Genomic DNA, 15769 nt, shown 5'->3' with positions numbered 1-15769 from the left:
CAGAAAATAAAATGACAATAATGGTATAGCTAAGATGTACATATTGAACTGAAATGGAAATATAATATGTATAAGACAGATGGGAGTCTGATAAAAAGTGACAAACCCAAATAGATGGGGTCAAAAGACAAGGAAAAGGAATCGACACAGAACTGTCATAAAAAGCAAAACAAAACAAACAAACCCCCCTTAAAAATAAAATTTAAAATAAAAACAGTAAAACTCTTTTGAAAAGAGGTGTTGACCACAATAGGTCATATCCATTTCTCTGTAAAATTGTAAATCGCCTAACAGGCGTCATGTCTCGTCCTACATGTTATGTGTTGCTGTTGGTCAGGGACCTCTTGTAAAGTGCTTTGAGCACGTTTAGTGGATATTGCGCTATATAAAAGCTCAAGTTTTTTTGTTTTTTTTTAACCTTAATTAAGAACAAGTTTTGGAAACTATAATGGTTCACCTCCTTAATTGGTCCCTACAAGATCACCTGGCCATGGGCCAGAGCTTTCTCTTAATATTGATTGAGTTTTTAAAGCAATTTCAATCTTCTTCACCTTAACCATTCATGTTTTGGAAAGCGCAAATTGAAAAATCGGGGAGCAGGCACTGGTGTATGATAAAGATCTCAATTTGATATTTCAAAATTAAAAATGGACCTACTCTAATGTCTGCGGCTATGTGGTCTAGTGGTATGACACTTGCTTTCGGATCAGAAGGTCCTTGGTTCGAGCCTCGCTCTGCGCATAGTTAAGTCCTTGGAAAAGGCTCTTTACTCACATTCTCTTACTGTATTGGGTGTAAAATGAGTACCTGGTCGTTTACAGCGTTGTCTCTTGTAAAATCGCCTAACAGGCGTTATGTCCCATCTTAAATATTAAATATTGCTGTTAGCCAGGGACCCCTTGTAAAGCGCTTTGAGCACATTTAGTGGATATTGCGCTATATAAAAGCTCAAATTTTTATTCTAATGTCTCTGTCCTTATTCTATTATGTTCAATGTTTGTGTTGTGTGATGCAAGCGAAGATTCACAGCGTAAACAGCATCTGTGGTGTAATGGTAGCACCTTTGACCAGTACTCAGGAGGTCTGAGGTTCGATCCAAGAATGATTTTTTTGGGATGTTTTTCTTTTCTTGCTTTGTCCGGTACTGTTTCATAAACACTTTTTCAGATCTTTATCTTACACCTGTGTCTGCTCAGCATTGGGAAATGCTTGCTAATTAAGCAAAAACCACAGCCCTTCAGAGTAATTATCACCATGACTCATTTGAATTGTAAATAAGATTCTTTGATATACCAGTTAACATCCTTTAATTCATACTGGTGATAATAATTTTTCAATCTATAATCAGTAAATGGTTAATGATTATTTTTTTTACAATAATTTATTATGAATATATAATTCAAATGGATTATTATAATGTTGTAGATAATGGTGGTGATAACGATGATGATGATGATGTTGAAGAAGACAATGATGATGGTGATCATTGTCTTTTTCACCCTGGGTCAGGGTATAGGCCACAGACAAACAGTTTCCATCCTTCTCTATCCTAAGCTAACTTTTTTTATCTCGTTCCACATCTTATCACTTCTCTGTGTATTGATGAAGAAGGGTCAGCAGAGTCCTTTTGGCTTTGTCTGTTGTCCTTCATAAATTCTGTCACTGCAGAAACGCTTCGGTCGCTCAAGCTAAAAAAAGGATTTGATTTGTCCGTCTGTGTTGCTGTGTTTTATGGAAGGGGTGATAACCCTTCGATAACCCCCAACCTGGAGGACCGAGTGACTCACACACCATTAGTCGCCTTTTACGACCTGCTGGCTTGGTGTTGGCTTTCTTGCACTCTCTCAGTTGAGGAACCCCGGACACCACATGGGGCGGATGATGGTGATTATGAAAATAAAGGAATGATTTTAGTGCTGGCGCTGAAGATGGTGATTGTGAAATAAAAGCGATGAAGGCCACCATGATGATAACGATGATAACATTGTTGATAGCAATGACATTGATGATAAAGAAACAGAGCCTTAGGACGATGACCAAAATGTCTCTCTCTCTCCCCCCCCCCCCCCCCCCCCTTATTCACTGTATACACATACAGACCTATTTCGTTGGCCAACTTGACACAGTGTTCAGCATCCTCTATAACCCCATCATAACCAGGAATCAAGTTGACTTTGGCCTTGGTGGCGATACGTTTACTCTCTATCTTGTCTCCCATAGCGTAGATAGAATGACTGTTTGGACCCACAAAGGCAACACCAAGATCTTGCTGAAAGTGGAATACATAAAGAAGTTATCAATTCACACAAATGGGTTGGGGGTATTTTTGACCTCCCATGGTGGGCAGGAGGTCACTTGCTGTATCTTCTATCCTTCTATATCAGTTTTCTGAGTTGCTTTCTGTCTTTGTCTTGGAATGGGATTACTTGGTTTTGTCCTGGCTCTTGCCGGAGTCCTTGGCTAAGAGGGAAACAGTCAAATGTATAGTGTTAGTTTTGGGATGTGATATTTTGTTACTTGTCAATCACCTCCGTTATATACTGATAGTTTTGTTGTTTTTTTTTTTGTTTTGTTTTGAACATATCTTGTAAACATTTGACTGTGTATTCCTCTTAGTGGAATCCTGGGCTTATGTCTGGAATTTTCGGTGATCTCAAACTAAGAACACAGACAATGTGCTCTTGGAATCTATATCTTTCATATTCTTACCAATTCCCCTTTGTCTTACCTTTTCTTTGGTGCTTCAAGTGTAATTCTATAATTTTTTCACAATATTTTCTCCCTTTTTTACTGGCACCGATATGACCTAAATGTGTTGCAAGCAACGTAAAACCTTTAAAAACAAACAAACTCATACAACACATAAATTATATATTTTTTCTTCTTAAAAGACAAAACCATCTCGATATACTTTGTTTCTAATTATAATTAAAGAAATAGTTCCTAACTACACAGTGACATATCATAGATGAAAACTAGAATTCTGTTATCTGGAAACATCCTTAATCCAAATAAAGAATTCCCTTTATTCATCCGCGAGACATTGGGTCTGGGTCCAGGGCGGATCCCTGGTAGGGGGTCAGGGGAACAACATCCCCCTCAAGCCGAACTTTTTCAAGACAACACGAGCAAAGATCGCCATTTGCCAGAATATTTTCTTAGAATTTTACCAATTCAATAGGCTGTGAAACAAAATGAAAAAGTTTTTTTTTTCTTCCGGCGGGCCGAAATTGCCGGAAATGTTGGCAAATTTACAGGCCTGTTTATCCCCAAGGGGAAATTTGTCTTTAGGGTCTATTCCAAGGGAAGATTGGAATAACCCAGGCGTTATCCGCAAAGCAGCACCGCAAAGTGAGCTAAGGTGAGGTGACTTGCTCAAGGCCACACAACGAGGCGGGTAGTCAAACTCGGTACCTTTTGGGTACAACGCAAAGACCGTACCGCTGAGCCACGCTCAGATATAAGTTAAATGGGGAAACAATTTCTTCTTCTTTATTTGTCTGTAATTTTGAACTCTATGAATCATGATTAGGAAAAATAGTAATGGACCTACAGGGTAAAGAGGCACATGGAATCTGAATTTATCCTTGTCTCTGTTAGTCTAAACTTGGTACACTTTGGATGCCGTTATGCAGCTTTTAACAGGATTTCGAGAGACAATTTGGCTATTTCTTTCTTGAAGGACATTGCACTTATAACAGTGCATGTGTCCTAGACATTTCTTCCATTGGAATCATCCGCTCACAAGCTTGATATTAAAAAACATTTCTTATGAGTGAAAGGTATGCTTTTGATAGATTTTAATTTATCCAAACCCTGCATATTAGGTTTCTTGACAGGCAATGCTTTGGCAGATCACTCACCCTCAGGTCATCTAAATTTTTTAAATTGAGCTTTTATATAGCGCAATATCCACTAAACGTGCTGAAAGCACTTTACAAGGGGTCCCTGGCCAACAGCAACACATAACATGTAGGATGAGACATGACCCCTGTTAGGCAATATTACAATTTTTTGGGGGACGAGACAACCCTGTCAACCTGAGTATGGTGAGAGAATGTGAGTAAAGAGCCTCCTCCAAGGACTCAACTATGCGCTTAACCCAGGACCTTCTGATCCAAAAGCGAGTGCCATACCACAAGACCACATAGTCTTTCCAATATAACTTGCAATCATAGCACCCAAACTCCACAGTCACATTAAGGCTATGTGGTCTAGTGGTATGACACTTGCCTTGGGTTCAAGTCCTGCTCTAAGAGGTGCATAGTTGAGGCCTTAGAAAAGGCTCTTTACTCACATTCTCTAAACGTACTAAGATGTAAAATGAGTACCTGATCGGAAAAAATTGTAATATTGCCTAACAGGCATCATGTCTCGTCCTACATGTTAAGTGTTGCTGTTGGGTCGGGACCCTTGTAAAGCGCTTAGATTATGTTTAATGGATATTGCCCTATTTAAAAGCTCAAGTATAAGTATTAAGTACAAGGAGACACACATAGACAAAGTCAAGGGAAAACAAACAGAGAGAGTTCACCACATGTGTTCATGCTCTGGATCATTTCATTTTCATGTGGCTTTAAAGTGAAAGAAATTGCCCGAGTCGGAAAAGGCAAAGAAGAGTGGAGAAGTATTCTGGCATCACTAAGTGTAGCAGGCAATTATAATTCGATTGAAGTTGACAAGTGGGAAGTCATATATCTTGGATAGGAGGATGCTCATTTGTTATAAAATACTTTCAGCCAGATCTAACAAACCCAGCTACCTAATCATTGTTGAGTATCGTTTCATTCTCACAAGCTGAAAACTTCTGTATTCGTTGCAATTAAAACTTACCAGTTTGGCAGCAAATTGAGTATTTTCTGACAAGAAACCATAACCAGGATGGACCTGTGAAATGATATTTCAAAAGTGGCTAATTAAATCACATCAATATAGTGGAAATCTCTCATAAAATAGTTGAGCTAAACAAAGACGGGACATTGTAAGATCGGGAAAACGTAACATCCTTAAAAATGAAGTCAAATACAAACTGGACAAGCGAGACATCAAATTTATAATATTCTTCTCTCTCACGATTAAAGCCATTTTTACTCTTTTTTTTTTCTCTCTCCAAAACATGCTTCATTTTGATCAATTTACCTCTTAATTTCAAGTATGAGACATTTAAAAGTGCTTGACAGCCTACAATATTAATAATAGGAAAGTATCACAATTTTTCGTTTCTTTTTAGTGAGCATCAATCGTAATACTTAGTCTGGGTCAATCAATAGGTCTGTGGAAAATGCCTGTCTGCAACGACTTGCTGGTTAAAATAATATAACGTATCAGATTCTAAAACGGATTCTTTCATCTTAAACCACATAGCAAAGGTTGCTTAAGCCCATTGAATACAGTAAACAATGTGCTCTGAGTTACTATGAAGTCTGTATGAAAAATGAAAGTATTCTCAAGCTGCCATTTTGACATGGATCTCATCAATTACTGTGGTCAAGATTATTAAAACAAAAATACAAAAACAGTCATTCGGAGCTATAATGTCCAGGTAGCCAGAGTTTATCCCTGTTTCTATAGCATGAAATGTACAACAGCAACTGCTTTGATTATGAGACTATTTTATTGCAAAGTACTTTCTGCCAGACCCAGCTACCCATTTAGTGCTGGGTAGACGAGACGAGGGGAGTCAGAAAAAAAAATCTTCATGACTGCACTCGTGATCAATCTTGGTCCCTTTGCATATACCCCTTAAGCTATCGGGATCCCAAAATTTAAAAATAAAAGAAGCGTAAATAAAGCCATTTGAAAACTTCATACTCAGCTACACTCAAGCAATTGGTGTGTCCAACATGAAAAAATAATAAAGTAAACATTATATATAATTTCACAGAATATTCCTTATAAAATAGATCTGAACAAGTGTGTATGAAAGGTGCCAGACAAAGCAAGAAAGAAATATGGAAGAAAAAAAAAAACATCCCAAAAAAAAATCAGTCTACTGGATGGTTTTTTTTTCTTTCATTTTTCTTTCTTGCTTTGTCTGGCACCTTTCATCCACACTTGTTCATATCTTTGTCCATTGATTGAGGAAAATGTCATTTTTAAAAAGGAGGAAATTCCTCTGCAGATCCGAGCCAAACTATCAGCACTGATTAATCAACCTCAAAACACTCACAGCTTGGGCTCCTGTATCTTTGACAGCCTGCAGGATTCTGTCCATTCTGAGATAACTCTCACTGGTTGGGGCTGGTCCTATACACACTGCCTCGTCTGCCATTCTAGTGTGAACCTTCAAAAAAAAAAATTCAGAAATCATTGGAAATTCATGAAAACAAATTTTCTTTAGCCTGCTACAAGTTTAGATGAATTGTTTGGTGATTTGATAACCCAACAATGTACAGAGCTTTTGAACTAAAGATTGAGCGTTAAAAGAAAGGAACTAAAAAAGGATACAGAGATACCTTGTGAGTAACACCTTGTATCATTAAATTAAAAAAAAAAAAATTAATTAAAAAATAAATCACCCCCCCCCCCGGCACCTAAAAAAACAAACAAAAACAAACAAACCCCAAAAATTTTGTTGACCAACTTGTGAAACAAACTGGAAATATATCTATCAGATGCTGGCACTAAGAAAGACAGTGACTGATGTGTACTTATTTGCAGGTCTGATAACGCAAATTGTTATGGGCTCATTGTTGGAATAGAAATGTTTCCAAGCCAACGCACAATATTGTCCATTACAACAATGTTTGATCATAAGACCTGCAAATATGTGCACATCTGCAATTTATATTCCTGAATTAGGTTGATATTTTAATTTTCGGTAAATGCTTGAAATAAAGTTGGAACAACCACTGTCCCATACAATGTAAATTAACACGAGCACAACCAATCAATCATATCAAAAGTTGGATAGAGACACACTTACTGCAAGAGAGTCTGCATCACTGTGGACAGCCACAGTCTTGATACCAAGACGTCGACAAGTGTTGATGACACGGCATGCAATTTCACCCCTGTTGGCAATCAGGACTTTGTCAAATTTCTGTTAGGATTTTAAAAAACAACAAACAAACCAAATAAGGAATCATTAGAAGAAAAATAATGACTGGCTTTTTATAGAATAACTCTTTTTAAAGAGTTTTACATCCCTTGTTGGTAACATCTATCAAAGCCAAAGAGACTAAAAGAGTAACAGATACATAGAAAAGATATCATGAGTTCCTTTGGATTTTATTTTTAGTTCTTAAGATCTGATCAAATTTAAATTGCTGCCATTTTTAATAAACATCACTGTTTGATTGATCAAAGCAAATGTTTGTTTGTTTTGTTTTTTTGTTGCTTTAGGTCTCTTCCAACACAATTGAGGTTATATGAGAGACCGCTGAAACAAAAAAACAAGCAATCTAACAAAAATAGTACAAATGTAAATCAAAATCATAACCTAAAGATATCATAAGCTAAATTATAAATAACCAAGAACAAACAGGCAGAAGATTACAGAAAAAAATATATCCCCTGTCAAAAATACAATCACAAACCAAAGAAGCAGGATAGGCTAGTAAAGAGAAGAAGAAACGACATCACTATCGGATCGTACACCCATGCGAACATCATAGGTATATGATTCAAGGGTGATGCTCCCATCCAACCACCCGCTCAAAGCAAATGAAATAAAAACAACATTAATAAAGCAATGAAAATGAGTTGATGGTGTAGCTGTATAGTCGTAAACTCACAACACAGTCTAAATTAGATCAGAAGGTTCAAGCTGCAAAAGGAAATTCTTAGGGAAAGATTTTACACAGTCTCTTTTGTTAAACCCGCTATGAATGTGTCACTGAAACTGTTAGATCAGGAGGAAAGGTCCTTGCAATTGACAAAAATCCTGCTCAAAGGGGTGGCAGGTTCCAGCCTAAAGGACTGTACATCATGAAACATGATGGAAAGGGCACAGGTGAAAGAAAAAATATGTGAATTTTGCATAAAAAAAGTATGGACACCATTTCACCCTATTTAATCTAATGATCACGCACAGTGCTGCAATGAGGAGAAATAAAATCTGATAAATTGTGCACAATAAAAGTATGGACACCATATAAACCTTAATTGATCTTGCGATCACAGCTATGCAATGAGAGCAACAAAATTTGAAAAGGTGTGTATGAAACAGTGACAGACAAAACAGAAAAATGAAAAATCTCCTCAAAAAACCAGGATTGACCTTCAGATCTCCTGATTATCAGTCAGACATGATATCATTACTCACAGAGGTTATGCGACAGTTGGGATGATTCAATGCTTATATTCCACACAACAGTGTACTTTCCGTTGTGAACCCTTTCCTGCATCATAACAGACAAACATTGTCATTGAACATGGAAGGAACAGGACAAAGACAAAGTATGTTCTACAGTGACAAAACAGGAAGCAAATCAAGTTAGTTTTTTCTCTCCATCACATTCTACTCCTGAAAATGTCATTTTGATATTTTCAAAATCAGAGCCCATCTGCTTCGATCATCGGTGGTCTGATGTACAATCTGCGGTCAATGCAGACAGAATTTTCTTTTTTTTTCCATTGGATCTTCCTTGGACTTTGTAAAATCTGCTCGTTCTGGTGCAACTTGCCTGATTTTTCATTCAAAATACAAATATTGTATCAATTTATATAATGTTCCTTTTTCTCAGTGGAATAAAATGCTAGGAGAATATTCCAGTCAATCCCCATTCATTTCTGTACAGGATTCTCAGTGTGGTTCCCCTCCTCCCCCTCCCCCCCAAATCTACTGTTTTCAATTAAATTTGAATAAGTGCCAACAAAAAGAAAGATTAAGGTTAGATACAGATGGCAATTTGATTGATTGCTAGTCTCCAATTGAACACAATGCACAAAGATACTAACATAAGGAATCAGAAATGTACATTTTGAGAGAAACAAATGTGTCAAAAAAAAAAAAAGAAAAAAAAAAAGAAAAAAAAACGAAAAGAAAAAAAGACAGAAAGAAAGAAAGAAAAAAAAAAAGCGCAGTCTCCATTTCATGAGTAAAACTAAAGAGCGCTCACAGTGCCATAACATGTATACGCATTCTCAACCTCATATCAATTCAAGGATGGGTGCCACTGAATAAAATCTCTGCCCCTAAAATTAGACTGTCTGAAGGTCAGAGTCCAGATGCAAACAGAGGCCCTGGAAAGGTGATGGAGTACAGCCCCTCTTGGGGTGGGACAAGTGGAACAATACATAATAATAATAATAATAATAATAATAATAATAATAATAATAATAATAATAATAATAATAATAATAATAATAATAATAATAATAATAATAATAATAATAGATCTTTATTGTCCATAAATATGGCAATTTGTCATTTAGTTACACTTGTTATAACGTTAAATGATAACTGTAACATTGAACAGATATTTCACTCCTACTTATTTTCTCTCTCTCAACTGTTGTAGCATATAACAATATCTCGGACACTGACTCCTCCCCCAACATAATATTATGATAATATCTTTAAACCAGCTTCATTCACTTTGAAAGGAGTAATTAAACACACAAAATGTGTTTTGATTGACTATAGAGGATGATCATGAAATAGACCATAACTTACCATTGAGGTGAGGTGAGGTTAAGGTAATGTCAATGAATCAATAATGTTAACCAGATATGCAACTTACAGCTTCATTTGACACTGTCTTGTCGTTCCAGTACATTTCTTTGTCGTAAAGCTTCATGGTGGAACTGAATGGCCTCACACCCAGGTAGCAGTTGTAGTCGCGAAAAAGTGTCTGCAATTAAAAAAAAAAAATAGAAACAAAAATAAAAAATTAATGAAGTGTATATTTAATTTAATCAGGCACGCCCACCCCCAATTTCAAATTTCAGGAAAATTTTACAGATAAAACCTCAATGTTAAGACACATTTTACAGATAAAACCTCAAATTTCAGGCACAATATGTCAGACGATAGTAAAGTCTTAAAAGACAATAAAAAAACATAATATCAAAAGCATAATTTGATTACAGAGGTAATACTTAGAAGTTACAAATCTGCTTGCAGATCACTTCCTGATTTAATAAAAGAGCATTGCTTGGATAGGTCGCCATAATATAACTGTTAAAGGGGAGAATGACTGGTCACAAAAAAATTCTAAATTATATGTTTTGTTGATAAAAGTGATGATGTGATGGTGGTGGTTGAAGTAGTGGTGGTAGGAATGATGTGGTAGTTGTAGTTGTATTGGCGGCATGGATGATATGATGGTGGTTGTAATAGTAGTGGTGAGAATAATGGCGTGGTGATTGTGGTTGTAGTAATATTGGTAGGAATAATGATGTGATAATAATGGTTGTAGTAGAAGAGGCAGTGATAATGCAGTGGTGATGTTTGTAGTAGTGGGGGTAGAAATGATTTGGTGGTGGTGGTTGTAGTAGTGGTGGTTGGAATGATGATGTGGTGGTGGCAATGGCTGTAGTGTTGTAATGGTGGTAGGTATTCTGATATGGTGGTGGTTGTGGTAGTGGTGGCAAGTCAAGGATGATGTGGTGAAGACAGTTGCAGTAGTGGTTGTAGGAATGATGATGACCACAGTTGTAGTTGATGCCAAGGAATGTTTGAACACGATTCTTGTCATTGGTAAAGGAGAACGGACCCTGTCGTCATCTTGCTTCATTTACAGAGAGACTGAGTTTCCACACTGGCTGTAGTAAAAATCAGTTTTAGAGTCGGGGTGGGGAGGGGATGCGTACTTCGTGAAATTTTAACCTTTTACAGTGACACTGATTTTTGTCTCCAGATTGCTTATGCAGAATAAATCATTTTCACCAAGAGAGCAGGAGTAAGAGTATATTTCGACTCGGGCTTCAATTAAACTATAAATCGCAAAGCTTGTCTTTTAATGATAACATTAAGACTAAGATCTGGAGTTTGGGGAATGTAAGATGGAATCTCGCCATTAATGGTTAAAATTGTTTTGATTTTTAAAAAAAATAACACACACACACACATACACGAGCGCGCGCGGTCACGACAGCGAGGACCATCTATTGCTTGTGTTGCAATGGTAAACCAGTTTACGTGTACGTAGATCCTGAGGCTAGATGCCCCGCTACTGTGTACGTGAGCACTCCCAAAAAAAAAAAAGAAAGACACACACACACACACACAGAGTCTCGCATCTGCTACGAACTAATTTTGCGCACCAATTTTTACTGCACTTATGCATCAAATTGCATACCTATCTAGTATCTAGGGATACTTTTTTCAGTATCTTTTGCTCAATAAACTCTTTAAAAAAACCTTTGGTTTTTTTTTTTGCGACGGCACCATTGAAACAGACGTAAGCCTCCACGATTTCGCGAGGAATGAATCATGAAAAAATTTACGATATAATTTCAAACACAAATTTTGAAATTCATCAAGGATTGTCTAGTAGCCTACCGAATGTTTTTTGATAGAAAACATATGCATCTTCAAATCTAAACTGCTTTTGACGGTAAGCGGTAATTTTTTTGGGTTTTTTTTTTCTGTCCAAACGAATGATTGGTGGTAAGGATTAAGAAGCTAAGTATTGGTAACCCCGGCGCAGCTCTCTAGCTATTCAGACCGAGTCTGAATAATCTGTTGATTGCACATGCGCATTGGAATTTGAGTCCGAATAGCCATGGCATACTATTCAGACTGGAGTCCGAATAGCCGCAGCCATTGAAGTTGAAGTTAGAATTAGAACGTCTAATTATAGACCTGTAAATGAGCTCTATAAAAATTGACTGAAACTCTTCGACAAACTGAAGATTCAATTATTTAAAAAAAAATAAGGGCATCATTGGAGAGGAGAGTGATAAATACAATACATTAAAATAGTGGGTGTTATTTCTTACTGGAAGTATGACTGACATAATTTAATGTAGAAGGAATGCTAAATAAGCATGTCCTTCATATAGGTAAAGATGACTTCATCAAAGTCATATTCCTGCCTCTGGAATTTTTTTTGACATAGTCAGAAAAATAATCACCATTATCATCTTTAACTTCTAGCCATGACCAATTGAATTTATTCCTCACACTCACATCTTTAACTTTATCAATGCTCGACAAGTCTGAATTGCGATCCACGAACAGCTCAGCCATTGTGAGAACATTAGAATAATGTAGCAATGAGCAAACTTGATTTTCAATCAGTAAATGACAGAGAAAAAAAAACTTAAATAAATATGACTTCTGGCCAATACACTGAATTATTAAGTAGAAGTAGAAGTGAATTATCAAGAAGAAACTTCGGCAGGCGTAGAGGAAAAATTCAAAGAATCGAAATGAAGGTAAATCGCCACAAAACAGCAAGCTCGCTTGGGCTTGAGCAAAACAATGGCAGAAAACGTCCTGATTTGCACGGGAATTAATTAGGCTACTTACCATTGTTCCTTATAATCAGGTACTCAATCAGTGAAGAAACGGTCAACCAGTTTGTTTACAATGTGAGGCAATCGAAATGTGCTTGTAGCAATCTATCCTCTAATCTAACTTTCGATTTAAAGGTGTCTCCATCATCTACTAGAGATGTTACTTCCGGCATTCGCATTTTATTTTTTTTTATACTTTTAAAACACAGCTTGTAATTGTGGTCAATTTTGGCTTAGACGAAACAGTGAAATTTATCGCTCGGCGGCTCAGTTAAAATTGGCTACCGTTGGGATCACGACAGGTTGGAAAGTGAAAAAATAATTTAACGAAGGCTGTGTGAAATTACACTGGGATGTGTTCAGTCACGCCAATTCTAAAAAGCGCCGCTTAGCCTTGGCAATAAATCCATCGTTAATATTAACGGCTCCCAGGCTCCCATGAGCTATGCGTAGCGTTATGGAACACTCCTAATTACTTTACCGCTGTGATTATCCCCAGACACCTGTCTGGGGATAATAAAAATTTGTTATATCCAGACACCTGTCTGGGGATAACGAATTTTCATTATCCCCAGACGCATATTTGAAACTCCGCTCTTTTAAACAATTTCCACATTCCAGAATATGGAATGTTTCCAGATGCACATAGAAATAAGGAAAGTTAATAAAATATCTATAAAAACATAAAATTAACCAACATTAAAATCAGTTGTTACTACATATACACAATATGCGTCGACTTCGAAGTGGGTGTCATGGCCGAATGGTTTAGTCGTCTGCCCTGGAAGTTTGATCATAATCGACGTTGTGGGTTCGAATCCTGGTAACGTCACTTTTTTTTTTGTTTTGTTTTTTTTTTTTTTTAAAATTCCGTCTTCTTTTTACAGAACGTTGAAAGGGATAAATGTCCCATCCATCCTCCCCCCACCTCTTTTTTTATTATTAAACTCTCTCTTGTTTTTTTCTAGTTTCTAGCAAATATATTCGTCCTCACTCCGATCTCAAATAGTGTCTAAAAAGAATAAATAATTAAAAAGCAAACAAACAGAAATATTCAGAGAGCGACCAAATGGTCAGATAGAGGAGAAAAAAAAACAATAATTGTTTTAAAAATAAAAACAATAATTGTTTTAAAAATAAAAACAATAATTGTTTTAAAAATAAAAACAATAATTGTTTTAAAAATAAAAACAATTTAAGAAATTCATGCTCAGAAACGGAACATTTACATAAAGGTTTAGCAAACAAAAAACTCTAAGGTTTAGGTCAAAATATAAAAAAAAATAAAGAAAAAGAGAGATTTCCCTCGGAGCAGGGAATAGTGTTAACAATAATAATAATAATAATAATAATAATAATAATAATAATAATAATAATAATAACAATTATAATAATAGTAATAATAATAAGAATAATAATAATAATAATAATAATAATAATAATAATAATAATAATAATAATAATAATAATAATAGTAATAGTATGATAATAAGAGTATTAATAATAAAAATAATACTATTATTGATAATAATATAATAATGATTATGATGGTAATAGTAATAATAATAACAAATATTACAATTATTATTATTATTATTATCATTGACCAAAACAAAAAAAAAAAAAACAATAATAGATCTAGAGCAAATTAAATAATGAAATAATATTATCGGAGAAATAAAAAATTCAACTGATTAAAAAAAAACTCTTGCTCGGAACTCGGAACAAAAGTGAAAACAATGAAAATCAATTGGGAAGAAAGAAAGAAAAGTAAAAAAATAAAAAAAAATAAGGGGGGGGGGGGGTCGCGACTGGGTCGAATCTGTGCAGCTAAAAGGAGTAAAATGAAAGGTGGCCTTACCCACTGAGCTGCCTGTCCACACCGCTATCGGAATATTTTAAATTCATATATGAGCTAAACATATTTCCACCATTTTTGCTTCCTTGTTTTGGTACGGTAGTTATTTTCATCTCTGATTCGAATAAAAATATGTTGTTGGATCTAGTTTTGTGGACGTGTGATACTAAATTTTATTGTCTTGTGCGAAGCAGACAGGAAAATAACAGGTGTGGGTTTTGGGCTTTGGGGCGAACAACACCATGGCCTAGGAATTCGTCCGCGACATAAAAATTATTCCCGGTCGTCCCCAAAATTGTGGCCAAAATGGGCAAATTATAGAAACAAGAGATGATCAATAAAGTTAACAGGTAGGTAGGTAATGAAAATTTAAATGGTTGGTGGACTATGAACAGATTTGATGATTAACAACTTTCTTCCTGGTTGAAAATAAAAAGTCGAATTGCCAGTTTGACGTTTTCAGATCAAAGTAACAAAAGAAATTTCATTGATCCATTTGCTTTCAAATATTTTTTTAAAAAGAGCTGGATTTGACTATTTACTTTCATCTTGTGTTAAATATCACTTGATATATTAACTGTTTTGGGACACAACCACTAGTATTTTTTCCAGAATATTTGGTATTTTTCACGCCTAGTTTGGCATTTTGCATAAAATCTTTCTGCCCACTTGCTACATGCGTCTGGGGATAGTATCCCCAGACAGGTGTCTGGGGATAACAAAAATTGGTTATCCCCAGACACCTGTCTGGGGATAACGAATTTTTATTATCCCCAGACAGGCGTCTGGGAATAATGACAGCCATTCGACTACGATTTGTGAATTCTTTCTTTCCTTTTTTTTAAATATTTGAATTTGATAAATTGACTGATTTCAGTTAATTGACTGAGAATTTACAGGTCTATAATTAATAGAAGTTTCAAGAAAGGAAGGCCCAATTCCCAAGGAACAAAGTCAAAATCAAAAAGTCAAAAGGTAAAAGACACTCATTTTGGTGACATGATAGTGCATGCATTCATTAAAAGCCTTATCGGATAAATTATATGCGAGAAATCAAGTCTTATTGCAAACAAGATAATAAAGTCAAAGTACCTTTGAACATCTTTGCAGAGAAAATATGAGAGCCTTTACTTTTCTTCTCCCTTGTAACCAACCTACGGGCGCCGCCATCTTTACGTTGACAATGACATTATCTTCGTCCTTCGCCTTTTCGACTTTGTAAATCAATTAATTTCCAACCAAACGAGAGGTTACCAATCAGGGGACAAAACCTTCGGCTTTTCGCATTCGCACTTTTATTATTCAATGTTTACTGCTGTGATTTTTTAAAGGGTTTTATGGCGCTTGCGACGCATTAGATTGTTTCAGCGCCAGCAAAAATGAGATAATTAAAAAAGATATATAGAGTTACAATTGAAAGCACACACGAAAAAGCAAGACAAAGGGGAATGGTTTAAATAGGGAACATATGTAGATTCCAAGAGCATACTATCAGTGTACTCA

At 35.8% G+C, this 15769-nt stretch overlaps 1 protein-coding gene across 1 annotated transcript in view; it reads right to left on the bottom strand.

Annotated features, from left to right (window-relative positions):
* Positions 1 to 15485, bottom strand: part of LOC144981026 (propionyl-CoA carboxylase alpha chain, mitochondrial-like) — a 40269-nt gene extending 24784 nt beyond the window's left edge. The window contains exons 1-6 of the mRNA XM_078929100.1: positions 15359 to 15485; positions 9687 to 9797; positions 6926 to 7042; positions 6170 to 6283; positions 4834 to 4887; positions 2101 to 2269 (exon numbers count right to left, since the gene is read on the bottom strand). Of these exons, the coding sequence (XP_078785226.1) occupies positions 2101 to 2269; positions 4834 to 4887; positions 6170 to 6283; positions 6926 to 7042; positions 9687 to 9797; positions 15359 to 15436 (643 nt within the window). The 5' untranslated portion in view covers positions 15437 to 15485. The remainder of the gene's footprint in view (positions 1 to 2100; positions 2270 to 4833; positions 4888 to 6169; positions 6284 to 6925; positions 7043 to 9686; positions 9798 to 15358) is intronic.
* Between the last annotated feature and the right edge of the window lie 284 nt (positions 15486 to 15769).

Source organism: Berghia stephanieae, chromosome 10 (assembly GCF_034508935.2).
Source record: "Berghia stephanieae isolate SIO BIC M18660-M18661 chromosome 10, UCSD_Bste_1.3, whole genome shotgun sequence".
NCBI lineage: Eukaryota > Metazoa > Mollusca > Gastropoda > Nudibranchia > Aeolidiidae > Berghia > Berghia stephanieae.
The sequence above is the reverse complement of the archived record's forward strand: the minus strand, read 5'-3'. Positions and strand labels throughout refer to the sequence as shown.